The sequence below is a fragment of the Elephantulus edwardii genome, unplaced genomic scaffold, assembly GCF_000299155.1.
Source record: "Elephantulus edwardii isolate Elephantulus edwardi_28Jun2011 unplaced genomic scaffold, EleEdw1.0 scaffold00028, whole genome shotgun sequence".
Lineage (NCBI taxonomy): Eukaryota > Metazoa > Chordata > Mammalia > Macroscelidea > Macroscelididae > Elephantulus > Elephantulus edwardii.
In genome coordinates, this window is record NW_006399778.1 from 9,694,626 (window position 1) to 9,707,731 (window position 13,106).

The 13,106-nt window shown below is 46.7% G+C and overlaps 1 protein-coding gene across 1 annotated transcript in view; it reads left to right on the plus strand.

Annotated features, from left to right (window-relative positions):
• HSPG2 (heparan sulfate proteoglycan 2) overlaps window positions 1-13,106 on the plus strand; it is a 106,495-nt gene that overhangs the window by 35,875 nt on the left and 57,514 nt on the right. Inside the window, exons 4-9 of the mRNA XM_006883669.1 lie at window positions 5,713-5,822; window positions 5,934-5,992; window positions 6,271-6,431; window positions 8,209-8,340; window positions 8,582-8,824; window positions 8,917-9,036. Coding sequence (XP_006883731.1) covers window positions 5,713-5,822; window positions 5,934-5,992; window positions 6,271-6,431; window positions 8,209-8,340; window positions 8,582-8,824; window positions 8,917-9,036 — 825 coding nt within the window. The remainder of the gene's footprint in view (window positions 1-5,712; window positions 5,823-5,933; window positions 5,993-6,270; window positions 6,432-8,208; window positions 8,341-8,581; window positions 8,825-8,916; window positions 9,037-13,106) is intronic.

Consider the following 13,106-nt stretch of genomic DNA (forward strand, 5'->3'; position numbering starts at 1 on the left):
GCCCTAATAGAAAGGGGCTTTGTGGAGCCCGGCCCCCTCTCCTTGGAGCGGGCACATTCCTGGGCAGACGACCGGCCTCTTTCCCGTGCTGAGCCCTAGGACTGAGCCCAGGGGCCGGGATGGGGGACTCTCAATGGGTCTCTGTGCTGCCTCACAAGGGACCTCTGTGGCCACACTCTTGGCCCCCACACTTCAGCCTGCAGAGCCCCACCCACCCAGGCACCAGGATCTCAGGCCGGCACCTCCCCTGTGGATCAGAACAGGCAGCTTGCCTTCAAAAGCACCTCTGCTATCACCTGGGAAAGTAGGAGTCCACTCCTGCCGCCTTCCGGGCTCATCACTTCCTGTTCCCCCCAGAGCTTCCTTCAACTGAGCCATGTGGGGAAATGGTCCTGAGTCTGCTGGTGGGAGGGGAAGTAGAGGGGAGGGGGACAGGTGCAGGCCGATGGGCCTGATAGCCAGAAAGTAGAGTGGAAGAACAGGCCGGAATCAGGCTCACCTGCCTTTGCTGACTCTGAAAGGCCCTTTGAGTCCACTCTGCCTCTGGGACTTTGTATGTGCTGTTCTACTGCTTGGAAGGCTCTTCTTCCAGCTCGCTTTGTGTGGCTCATGTTGCTCCTACAAACTTCCGCTTTGCAGGGAGGCCTGCCTTGACAGCCAGCATGTGGTTTTGATTTTAGTGCTAAGTAGTTAGTTGTCTTTCACACTTTGGGTATGTTTTCAGGAACGGCCAGTCCCTGGAGAGAGACATGCTTGGTGAAGTGGAGGATTAGTGAAGTAGGTGACCCCCAATGAGGTTGATTTGGTGACTACAGCAGCATTGTGAGGATGGCTCAGACGAGGTGGCATTTCAGTAAGAGTTGATGCCAGCTCAACAGCACCTACAACAATGCTTTCTTTCCTCCCTCTCCTGCTAGAAGTTGATCTCCATACGGACCAAGCTCTTCACTTGTCTCGGTCTCTGCTATATCTTCTAGCCATAGAACATTGCCTGACACACAGTTTATCCTCAGTATAGATTTGTGGAAGCAATGAATGCCTCTCTGAGATAGGAAGAAATAAAACCAGTTATTCCTTGAATGTGTCACCAAGACCAGGTAATAATAGTAAATCCATGTAGCCCCTGCTGTGTGCCAGACGTTTTTCTAAGTGCTTTGTCTTTATTAGCCTGTTTAATCTTCACATCAGCCCCTGAGTTAGGTGTTGTTCTTATCCTCATTTTACAGGTGAGAGGACCAAGGCTTGTGAAGTTAATTACTTGGCTGTAGGGCTGTAGCGGTACTTTCTTTCATATAATAACATAGATCTTGTTATTATATGAGACCATATATTTTCTACCTACTTGGGGAACTGTGGTGAGTTCTGCTGGCATAGTGGTAAAGAGTTGTACTGGCAACTCAAAGATACATGTTCAATTCCACTAGCTGCACTTGTAGGAGAAAGAAGGACAGTCACCTCCTGTGTGATTAACTGCCTCTAGGAACCTTCTGGAGAGCCAGCTGTGGGTTGGTTCTGACTTGATGGTACACGATAGTATGTGAAATGTCCATTGGAATCACAATCAACATTCCTGGTACCAGCAGCCGGGAAGTCAAAAGACAAATTGCATTGGAAAAGTCAGCTGTCAGGGACCTGTCCAGAGTACTGAAGAGCAGCAATGTCACTCTGGAGAGTAAGGTGTGCTGAGCCAAACCATGGTCTTCGCAATTACTTACTCTGTGTCAGAAAGCTAGACAATGACTAGAGATGATAGAGAATTTGCCTTTGAGCTGTGGTGCTGGAGAAGAGTATTGACTATACCATGGACTGCCAGGAGAACAAATAGGTTTGTCCTGGAGAGGGTAAAACCAGGGTGCTCCTTGGAGGCAAGAATTCTGAAGCTTTGTCTGACATACTTTGGGCATGTTGCAATTAGGGACCAGTCTTTGGAGAGGGACATCATGCTAGAGAAACACCCTTGATGAGATGGATGAATTGATTTAGTGACTGGGGTAATGGGGGTAGGTGTGTCAGAGACAATAAGGTTGGCTCAGATAGAGCAGGGTTCAGAGCTGTTGTACACAGGGTCACTATGACTTACCAGCTACTCAACAGCACATAACAACAACAGCACGTAACAATAACAGGGGAGTTCTGGTGATGTAGTCCATAAGGGATTGTATTTCTCACCCAAAGGCCACACTTCACTTGCCTTTATAAGCCAGCTATGAGTCGGTTGCTACGCTATGGCAGTGAGGTTTTTGAGAGGAGCTCTTGTGGTAAGGAGTTGCGCTGCCAACCCAAAGGCAGACATTTCTAATTCACCAGCTGCTTTGAGGGAGAAAGATGAGCAGTCTCCTTCCATGTGATTTACAGCCTCTGAAAATCAACTTGAGTGTCTGTCACTTCTAAGTTGGTTCTGACTAGACAGCACATAACAGCAGCAACAGTTATTGCTCAGTTGTTTCTGACTAAACAGAACATAACAACAGCAACAATTATTGCTCAGGCTCAGTTCTAAGCACTTTGTTGTTCTTGATTGCTGTCGAGTCGAGCACAACTCATATCGACCCTATGAACAAAAGGCCGGAAGCCCCTCTACAACTATAGACATTTATCAAAGTTCATAGAGTTTCCAGAGGCATGTTGTTTAGGAAGTGGATGCCACACCTGCTTCCAAACCTGTCATTGTATGTTATTGTTGTTATGTGCCCTTGAGTCACCTGCCATAGTGACCCTAAGTACAGCAGCCCTGTTCTGAGCCAGTCTCACTAATTCCGACACACCAACCCCCATTGCCTCAGTTATTGTATCAATCCATCTCATCTGGGGTCTCTCTCCTGCGCTGTCTGTCCACCCTTCTGAGCATGATGTCCTTCTCCAAGGACCGATCTCTCCTGGCCCTGTGCCCAAAGTAAATGAGGCGGAGCTTCAAAATCCTAGCCTTCAAGGAGAGACTTGGTTTCACCCTCTCCAAGACAGACCTATTTGTTTTCTTGGCAGTCTGAGAGTTCAAGACTCTTCTCCAGCACCACAACTGGAAGGCATCTATTCTTTTTCCATCATACTTAGTCATTGTACAGCATAACAAGTAGTTGGGAAGACCGTAGCCTAGATTAGGCTCACCTTTGTATCTAGACTGACATCATTGCTCTTCAGCATTCTGGAGAGGTCCATGACAGCAGATTTTCCCAGTGCAATTTATCTTTTGATTTTCTGACTGCTTGTATTAAGAGTGTTGATTGTGGCTTTTTACGAAGATGGCACCGAAAGCGAAGAAGGAAGCCCCTGCCTCTCCCAAAACTGAAGCCAAAGCAAAGGCATTAAAGGCCATGAAGGCAGTCCTGAAGGGCATCCACAGCCAAAAAAAAAGAAGATCCGCACGTCACATACCTTCCGGCGGCCTAAGACGCTGAGACTCCGAAGGCAGCCCAAATATCCCTGGAAGAGCACCCCCAGGAGAAACAAGCTTGACCACTGTGCCATCATCAGATTTCCCTTCACCACTGAGTCAGCCATGCTCGACTTGAAGGCATTCACACACACACACACACACACACACACACACACACACACACACATATACACAACATATATATATATACACACACACACAACATATACATATATGTATGTACGTATGTATATATATCTCAAAATCCTGCTGAAGATTATCCAAAAGAAATACAAGCTGGGTTTAGAAGAGGTCGTGGCACTAGAGACATTATTACCAATGTCAGATGGATCTTGGCAGAAAGCTAAAAGTACCGGAGGAATGTCCGTGTTTCATTGACTATGCAAAGGTATTTGACTATGTGGATCACAATAAACTTGACTGTGCTTATGTGAAACCTATACTTGAACCAGAAAGCAGTTCTCGGAACAGAGCAGGGAAACACTGCATAGTTCAAAATCAAAAAGGAATGCATCAGGGATGCATCCTGTCTCCATATCTTTTCAATCTATATACAGAACAGATCATTCAGGGCTTTATGAGGAGGAATGTGACATCAGGATTGGAGGAAGACTCATCAGTGACCTTTGTTATGCAGATGACACAATCTTGCTGAAACTGAGGAGGACCTGGAGTGCTTGCTACAGAAGGTCAAGGACTGTACTCTTCAATATGGATTAAAGCTCAACATCAAGAAGACAAAAGATTCTCACCACTGGGCCAATTGACAGCACTCGATAGGTGGAGAAGAGATTGAGATTGTTAACAATTACAGCTTGCTTGGCTCCACAGTCAACACTCTTAACACCAGCAGTCAGGAAATTAAAAGATTAATTGCATTGGAAAAATCTGCTGTCAGCGACTTTTCCTGAGTGCTGAAAAGTAACGATGTCAGTCTAGAGACTAAGGTATGCCTGACCCAGTCCATGGTCTTCACAATTATTTGCTATGCACCAGAGAGCTGGACAAGACTAAGGATGACAGAAGAAGAATTGATGCCTTTGAGTTGTGGTGCTGGAGAAGAGTCTTGAACATACCATGGATTTCCAAGAAAACAAATTCCTCTTTCTTGGAGAGGGTGATTTTGAATCTTCTTTTCATATACTGTGGGCACATGGCCAGGAGAGACCAGTCCTTGGAGAAGGCCATCATGCTTGGAAGGGTGGAGGGACAGTGCAGGAGAGGAAGACTGCGGATGAGGTGGATTGATACTGTAACTGAGGCAATGGGGTTGGTGTATCAGAATTAGTGAGATTGGCTCAGGACAGGAAAGGATTCAGAGCTGCTGTACATAGGTCACTATGGGTCACAGGTAATTCTACAGCATGTAACAACAACAATATAAAAACGTGTGTGTGTGTGTGTGTGTGTGTGTGTGTGTGTGTGTATAGTGACTGAAAGTTTACAAAGCATATTGGTTTTCATTTACTCATTCATACATATTTTGTTGTTACAGTATTATGTACAATATCCACAGTGTAGTCATACTGTTCCCAGTTCTTCCTTTGTAGTTCTGATTTCCATTAATCTTTTACCCCATCTGCCTTCAAGCCTATATCCTGGCAAATGCTGCTCTTTTGACTATATATGGTTAGTTATTATGAAGAGCTAGTGCCTTCCTTGTGTTATTGGTCACCCTGTAAGCCTGTCCGTCGTTTGGCCCAAAGTTTCTCCACATGTTTGAAAGGTGACACAGACCCACAGTCTCAGAGGTCTTACCAGTTTCTATCAGACCAGTAAGACTGGCCTTTTTAATATTTTTAGCTTTGTTCTACGTATCTCACCTCCGCCACTTTATCTAGCATCTTCTGTTTTCCCTTTGCGAGTGGTCAGCAGTGGTAGCTGGGCACCATTTAGCTCTTCTGGTCTCAGGGTCACATAGTCCATAAAGCCTTTGGACTAACTGTTGCAAATGTATCTTTGCTTTTTCTCCTTGCTCTTTATTCCAGACAAGGAGAGACCAGCAAGGAGAGCACCTTAGATGGCTGCTCAAAAGCTTTTAAGACCCCAGTTGCTACTTCCCAAAGAAAGATGTAGAAACATTGTCTTTGTGGACTATATTATGGACACTTTCCCTGCTAGTGAAAGCCCCTCACTCAAGGGAAGGGTCTTGATATTGCACATAAGGCGGCCTTTCAGAAGCTGAGTGGCAGTGTTGGGCCTGGCTCTTGACACACAGATATTACCCTGTGTGTAGACCTCCAGAAACCATTTCCCACCCTCATCCACTGTTCAGCTATCTGAGGCCCAGCCTCCACAGCGATACTTTCTTTCCACAGTTTATTTCCGGGCCCTGGTTAATTTCACACGCTCCATCGACTACAGCCCCAAGCTGGAGGATGCAGGCTCCGTGGAGTTCCGAGAGGTGTCTGAAGCTGTGGTAGACACGGTGAGTGAGATGAAAGGGTTTGGGGGTTCCCCAGGTGTGGCAAGGCAGGGCGGGATGGGGCAATGAGGTCTGGAGGCTCATGGTGCTCTGTGGTACTGTGTCCCTCTCCAGCTGGAGTCGGAGTACTTGAAGATCCCTGGAGACCAGGTTGTCAGTGTGGTGTTCATCAAGTGAGGAGGGTCCCCTGGGGACCTGGCACGGGACTGGGGGGCAGCCTGCAGGGGAGCTGGATTCAAACTGGGAGGTTTAATGGGATGAATCTCTGTTGGTGGAAATTCAGGAACTGAATTCTGGTGTGGAATCGTTTGGACCCTGAATTGCCTTGCTCTGAGTAAAGGTTCGGGAACAGAGAAATGTCAGGAGCCCAGGGCTGAGCATGGACCAGGGGGCTGCTGGAGTTTCTGAGCTGCAGGCGTCTTTTTCACCCCTGCCTCATCCCCATTCTTAGAGAGCTGGATGGCTGGGTCTTTGTGGAGCTGGATGTGGGCTCGGAAGGGAACGCCGATGGGGCTCAGATTCAGGACGTGCTGCACTCGGTCATCTCCAGCAGCTCCATTGCCTCCTACATCACCTCTCCCCAGGGCTTCCAGTTCCGACGCCTGGGCACAGGTGAGCCTGTGCAGGGTCAACTTCTTCAGTTCTTGAACTTCTTTGGGTCCCCTTTCAGTGTCTCCACCATGAGCTCTTCTAGGTTCAACTTGCACACCACCACGGACAGGGAGCTTACTACCGTTAGTGTCTGCCCTGTCAATCTTTTCGCAACCTTGGTTTGGGTAGAGATAGTCTGTTTCTCTGATAAATGTTAAACCTGATTTCTGTTCGGTATATATGACCTTCTATACATTCCTAACAGATAGTAATTCTTTTCTTCATATAGCACTTTTGGGCTTAAAACACATTTACGTTTGGTAAAAAGCAGCCATTGTTTATTGAGCACTGGCTAGGGCTAAACTAATGCTCTTAAATTCAACCTCCCATTCAGTCTTCATTTAGGTAGCTCTGGTGGGTGAGGAGTTGCACTGCCAATTCAAAGGGAGGTGGTTTGAGTCCACCAGTGGTTCCATAGGAGAAAGATGAGCAGTCTCCTCTCATGTAATTTAATGGCCTCCAAAAGCTCACTGGAGGGTCTCAGTGAGTTGGTTCTGACCCAGTGAGTGGCACGTAACAACAGCAGTTAATCTTCACACCAGGAAATTTTATTGTTGGTATGTGTTGTCAGGTTGATTTATTACGCATTACAACCTGAGTTTTTGAGGCTGTAATCTTTAGGAGGAACAAATCTCCAGGTCTTTTCCCCATAGAACCACTGAATTTGAACCACCAACTTTTCAGGTAGCAACCAAGCATTTAATCATTGTGCTGTCGAGAGTCCTTGAAGTAGATGTTATTCTTATTTTATAGATAAGGGAACTGAGGCTTAGGAAGGAAAAATGACTTGTCCAGAATCACATAGGCAGACATTGAAAAAGCCACAATTTAAAATAAGCCCTGAGTCTATGCCAGTCTTTCCAGACCTGGAAGGAAAGTGATCTTCTTGTTGATTGCCTCCAATTTGAGCATGACTGATAGAGACCCTATGAACAAAAGGCCTGAAGCCTCTCTACAACTATCGACATTTATCAGAGTTCATAGTTTCCAGAGGCATGTTGTTTAGGAAGTGGATGCCACTCCTGCTTTGAAGGAAAGTAGGGGGAGGCGGAATTGAAATCGTCTCTTACCTAGTTCTGCACGCTTGACCTCAGTGCGACCAAATACCAAATTTTCTCCTTTGGTGCCCCCAGACCTAAGTTTATGGGGGTCTAGTCTCCTTTCCCCCCAACTTTTATTTGAATCCCCTGAGCAAAAGAGATCCACCAAGACCATAGCCTGCACCTCCCAGATCCAAAGTGAGCGGCTGCTGACCTCACCTTCCTTTCCAGCACAGACACCCCAGTCCCCCCAGGCCGCAGTGGCGGCTGCAGTGACACCAGGTGAGAGTGTGGACCTGGCCCAGACCCAGCTGGAGAACTAGAGCAGTTAATGGCTAGAGGAGAAGGAAGGATGAGGGCAAGAAGGCTGGGCACAGCCCGCAAGCCGCCCCTTCTCCCCTTCTTCACCCTCACTGGGCCAGGTTGTGGCCTGCATGAGTGTGATGTGTTGTTGCACATGGGTGGCATGTCATCTGAGGCCACTGCTATGTGTCTGTGTGCCATGTGTGCCGTGGTTTGTGTGTTCACCATCTCCGTGCTCTTTGCTCCTGGCTCTGGTGGCTGCCAGAAAGCAGGTGGCCTGGCACAGGGCACTGCTTCCCGCTCCAGCCCTGTGGTGCCTGCCGCCCTCCCTCAGCCCTTCCCTCTACCTCCCTGCCACCTTTGACTCCCCACCTCTTGATTCCCACCGCCCACAGTGCCTCCCCAGGTGTCAAGGGCATGCACCGAGGCCGAGTTTGCCTGCCACAGCCACAACGAGTGTGTGGCCCTGGAGTACCGCTGTGACCGGCGACCTGACTGCAGGGACATGTCTGATGAGCTCAATTGTGGTGAGAAGCTCTCTAGGGGTATAAGTTCCCATGACCCAGGGAAGGATCAAGGGTTAAGTTTGGGTCTCAGAGTCAATCTGGAGACTCCAAGGGTTTAGTCAAGCATAGGGACAAGGGAAAAGTGGATAATAGGGTCAGGATGAGATGGACCAGATGGGATGGAAGTAGTCTTTAGGGGATGTGGAGAGCAAGGGACAAAGGGGACCTCCTCCTGCCAGCTCAAAGCAGGCTCTGTTCACAGAGGAGCCAGTTTCAAGCACCAAGGCACCCGCTGTGGTGGAGACATCACCTCTAGAACGCGAACCAGGGGACCCAATCATGCGGCAGCCACCAGAAACCCCTGCTCCCAGGCCTCTGATTCCTGAGCACAGCAGACCCTGTGGGTCCCACGAATTCACCTGTCCCAATGGGCAGTGCATCCTCAAAGACTACCTCTGTGACGGCCAGGAGGACTGCATGGACGGCAGCGATGAGCTGAATTGTGGTGAAGACCTGGCGGGTGGGAGTGAGAGTGCTGGGGGTGGAGGGAGGCAGGGGAGGAGGGCCACTGGCTGAACTGAGCCTGCTTCAACCCAGGTCCCTCGCCGCTCTGTGAGCCCAATGAGTTCCTTTGTGCAAACGGGCACTGTGCCTTCAAGCTGTGGCGCTGTGACGGAGACTATGACTGCGAAGACCACAGCGACGAGGTCAACTGTAGTAAGTACAGAGTAGAGAGTTTGGGGGGCCTCCCCAAGTTGAGCTTGTCCCTGCCCTGTCCTGTCTTGGACACGTTTGTTGGCTGCGGCTGGATGAATGGTGAAGGCCCTGGGCAGGCTTTAAGGCGCTTCACTCTCTCTTTCTCTCTCACCTCTGTAGTCAGGGCTATGAGTTCTGAGCTGGCCCTCATAACAGGTGCTGTAGCTAGAGTGCTTAGAGATAATTGCTCTTTATTTTTTCATTTTTGTTAACATTACTGTTTGGTGTTGGTGCTTTTGTGTGGATTAGATGACCAGCCAAGATGACTTTGCATTTTGTGGTCCTTGGTGATGAGGTCCTTGATATATGTGGGAGCCAAGTGGTGCAGGAGAAGTGTCTTGAACCTATGTACCATGTACTGCCAAGAAAACAAATAGGTGTGTCTTTGAAAAGGTGAAACCAAGTCTCTCCTTGGAGGCTAGGATTTTGAAGACATGCCTCAATTACTTTGGGCACGTGGCCAGGAGAGATCGGTCCTTGGAGAAGAACATCATGCTCGGAAGGGTAGGCGAACAGTGCAGGAGTGGGAGATCCCGGATGAGATGGATTGATACAGTAACTTGATACAGTAACTGGGGCAGTGGGATTGGTGTGTCAGAATTAGTGAGACTGGCTCAGGACAGGGAAAGGTTCAGAGCTGCTGTACATAGGGTCGCTATACATCACTGGTGATTCAATGGCACATAACAACAATAACATACTACGACAGGTTTGGAAGCAGGTTTGGCATCCACTTCCTAAACACCATGCCTCTGGAAACTCTAAGAACTTTGATAAATGTCGATAGTTATAGAAAGGCTTCAGGCCTTCTGTTCATAGGGTCACTATGAGTCATGCTCAACTTCAAGGCAATCAACAACAACAACAACATAGCCTTACCCTAAGTGGTCTAGAGAGTTTTGTCAAGAATTTCTCTCAGTATTTATTCATCCACATACCTAACTCTGCATCTACCCATCCATTCACTCATCTGTCTAATAGCCTGCTTCCCACACACTTGTTTTTCTAGCCATCCAGTTGATGATCCATCTGTTGTTCATCTCTTCCCATCAGCCTGTCTAATATTCTACTTTTCATTTTTACTACTCATCCATCTAATCATACATTCAGCTCTTCATTGCCCACTTGCCAGTTATTTAACATTCTCCCTTCCTCTTATCCTTCTTCCTGCTCATTCAAGCTTTCTTCTCTCCATTGCGTTATCTACCTGGCTCTTTATACATCTGCCCATTTGTTTATCTGCTCATCATCCTTCCTTCTCATCCATCCATCCATCCATCCATCCATCCAACCAAGCATCAGCCAATGCATTGCCTGTCTATCCATCAGTCAGTGACATGACAGGTGCTGTTGTTGTTGTTGTTATGTGCCATCAAGTTGCTTGCAACTCATAGCAACCCTATGTACAACAGCCCTAAACTCTGCTCTGTCCTGTGCCAATCACACCATCTCCTATACACCCATCCCAATTGCCCCAGTCACTGAATCAATCCACCTCATAGAGGGCCTTCCCCTTCTGTGCTGTCCCTCCACCCTACCAAGCATGATGTCCCTCTCCAAGGACCGGTCCCTCCTTACAACATATCCAAAGTATGTTAGACGGAGCCTCAGAATCTTTGCCTCCAAGGAGCCACCCAGTTTAACCCTTTCCAGGATGAATCTGTTTGTTTTCCTAGCAGTCCATGGTACCCTCAATACTCTTCTCCAGCACCACAGCTCAAAGGCATCAATTCTATACTTCTTAGTCATTGTCCAGCTCTCTGATGCATAACAAGTGATTGCAAAGACCATGGCCTGTATCAGGCACACCTTGTCTCCAGAGAGACACCATTTCTCTTCAGTTCTTTGGAGAGGTCCCTAACAGCAGACTTTCTTATTGCAATACATCTTTTCATTTCCTGGCTACTGGTGCTGAGAGTCTTGACTGTGGAGTCAAGCAAACTATAGCTGTGAACAATCTCAATCCCTTCACCATCCATCCTGATGCTGCCAATTGGCCCAGTGGTGAGAATCTTTGTCTTCTTGATATTGAGCCTCAATCCATATTGGAGGTTGCAGTTCTTGACGCTCTGCAGCAAGCGCTTCAGGTCCTCCTCAGTTTCAGCAAGCAGGGTTGTATCATCTGCATATCACAGATTGTTGATAGATCTTCCACCAATCTTGACCCCACATTTCTCCTCATAGAACCCCTCCTCCCAGATAATCTGTTCTGCATACAGGTTAAAAAGGTATGGAGACAGGACACATCCCTGGTGCACACCCTTTCCAATTTTGAACCATGCAGTGTTTCCATGCTCTGTTCTGACGACTGCCTCTTGGTCCAAGTATAGGTTTCTCATTAGCACGATCAAGTGTTCTGGGATTCCCATTCTTCTGAGAGTCAGCCACAGTTTGTTATGATCCAGTCAAATGCCTTTGCATAGTCAATGAAACACAGATATACATTCCTCTGTTATTCCCTGCTTTCAGCCAAGATCCATCTAACATTAGCTACAATATCCTTAGTACCATGACACCTTCTAAACCAAGCCTGGACTTCTGGCAGTTCTCTGCTGATATACTGTTCCAGTCCTTTTTGTATAATCTTCAGTAGAATCTTGCTTGCATGTGAAATTAATGAGATTGTTCTATAGTTTCCACACTCTGTTGGGTTACCCTTCTTTGGGATGGGAACAAATATAGATCTCTTCCAGTCAGTTGTTCTCCAGATTTCTTGGCTCAACTTGGTGAGCACGTCCAGTGCAGCATCTGTTAGCTGAAATATGTCAGTTGGTATACTGTCTATTCCTGGGGACTTATTTTTTGCTATTTCCTTCAAAGCAGCTTGAACTTCTTCCTTCATCACCTAGGCTCTTGCTCATATGTTGTTTCATGAAATTCTTCTGTGTCTGCCAATTTCTTTTGATACAGTGATCAGTATATTCTTTCCGTCTTCTTTTAATACTCCCTGGATCATTTAATATTCTGCCGAAAGCATCCTTGTTTATAGCAACTCAAGGTTTGAATTTGTTCTTCAGTTCCTTGAGCTTAAGATATGCTGAGCGAGTTCGGCCCTTTTGATTTTCTGACTCCAACTCCTTGTACATTTCATTGTAATATTTTACTTTGTTATCCCGCACTGCTTTTTGAAATCTTCTATCCAACTCTTTGGTATCTTGAGTTCTTCCTTGTGCTTTGGCTTCTCTGCGCTCCAGTGCAATTTGCAGAATCTCTTCTTCTTTTTTTTTTTTAATTTCTTTATTTTTCATTTCAATGAACATCTACACAGAATCTCTTCTGACATCCATTTTGGTCTTCTCTTCTTTTCAATGACCGTTTGCATTCTTCCTGGATGATACCCTTGATATCCTCCCACAACTCGTCTGGTCTTCGCTCATTAGTGTTCAAGGCTTTAAACCTGTTCCTGAGATGGTTCTGAAATTCTGGGGGGATAGACTCAAAGTCATATTTTGGTTCCCGTGGACTTGGTTTAATTTTCCTCAACTTCAGCTTGAACTTGCATATGAGTAATTGGTGGTCTGTTCTGCAATCAGCTCCTGGCCTAGTTTTCACAGCTGATATTGAGCTTCTCCAGCAGTTCTTTCCACAGATGTAATCAATCTGATTGCTATGCATACCATCAGGTGAAATCCATGTATATAACCTGCGTTTATGTCTCTTAAAAAACGTATTTGCAATGAATAAATAAGTCATTGATTGTGCAAAATTTGATCATCCTCTCTCCAGCTCCATTTCTGTCACCTAGTCCATGTTTTCCAACTACTAAATCTTCTCTGTTCCCAACTTTTGCATTCCAGTCACCCATTATTATCAATGCATCTTGATTGCATGTTCGATCAATCTCCAACTGTAAAAGGTGGTAAAAATCTTCTATTTCCTCTTCCTTGGCACTGGTTGTTGGTGCTTATATCTAAATGATAGTGGTATTCATTGGCCTTCCTTGTATGCATATGGATATTATCCTGTCACTCACAATATTGTACTTCAAGATAGATCTAGCAATGGCTTTCTTAACTATGAAAGCAACTCCA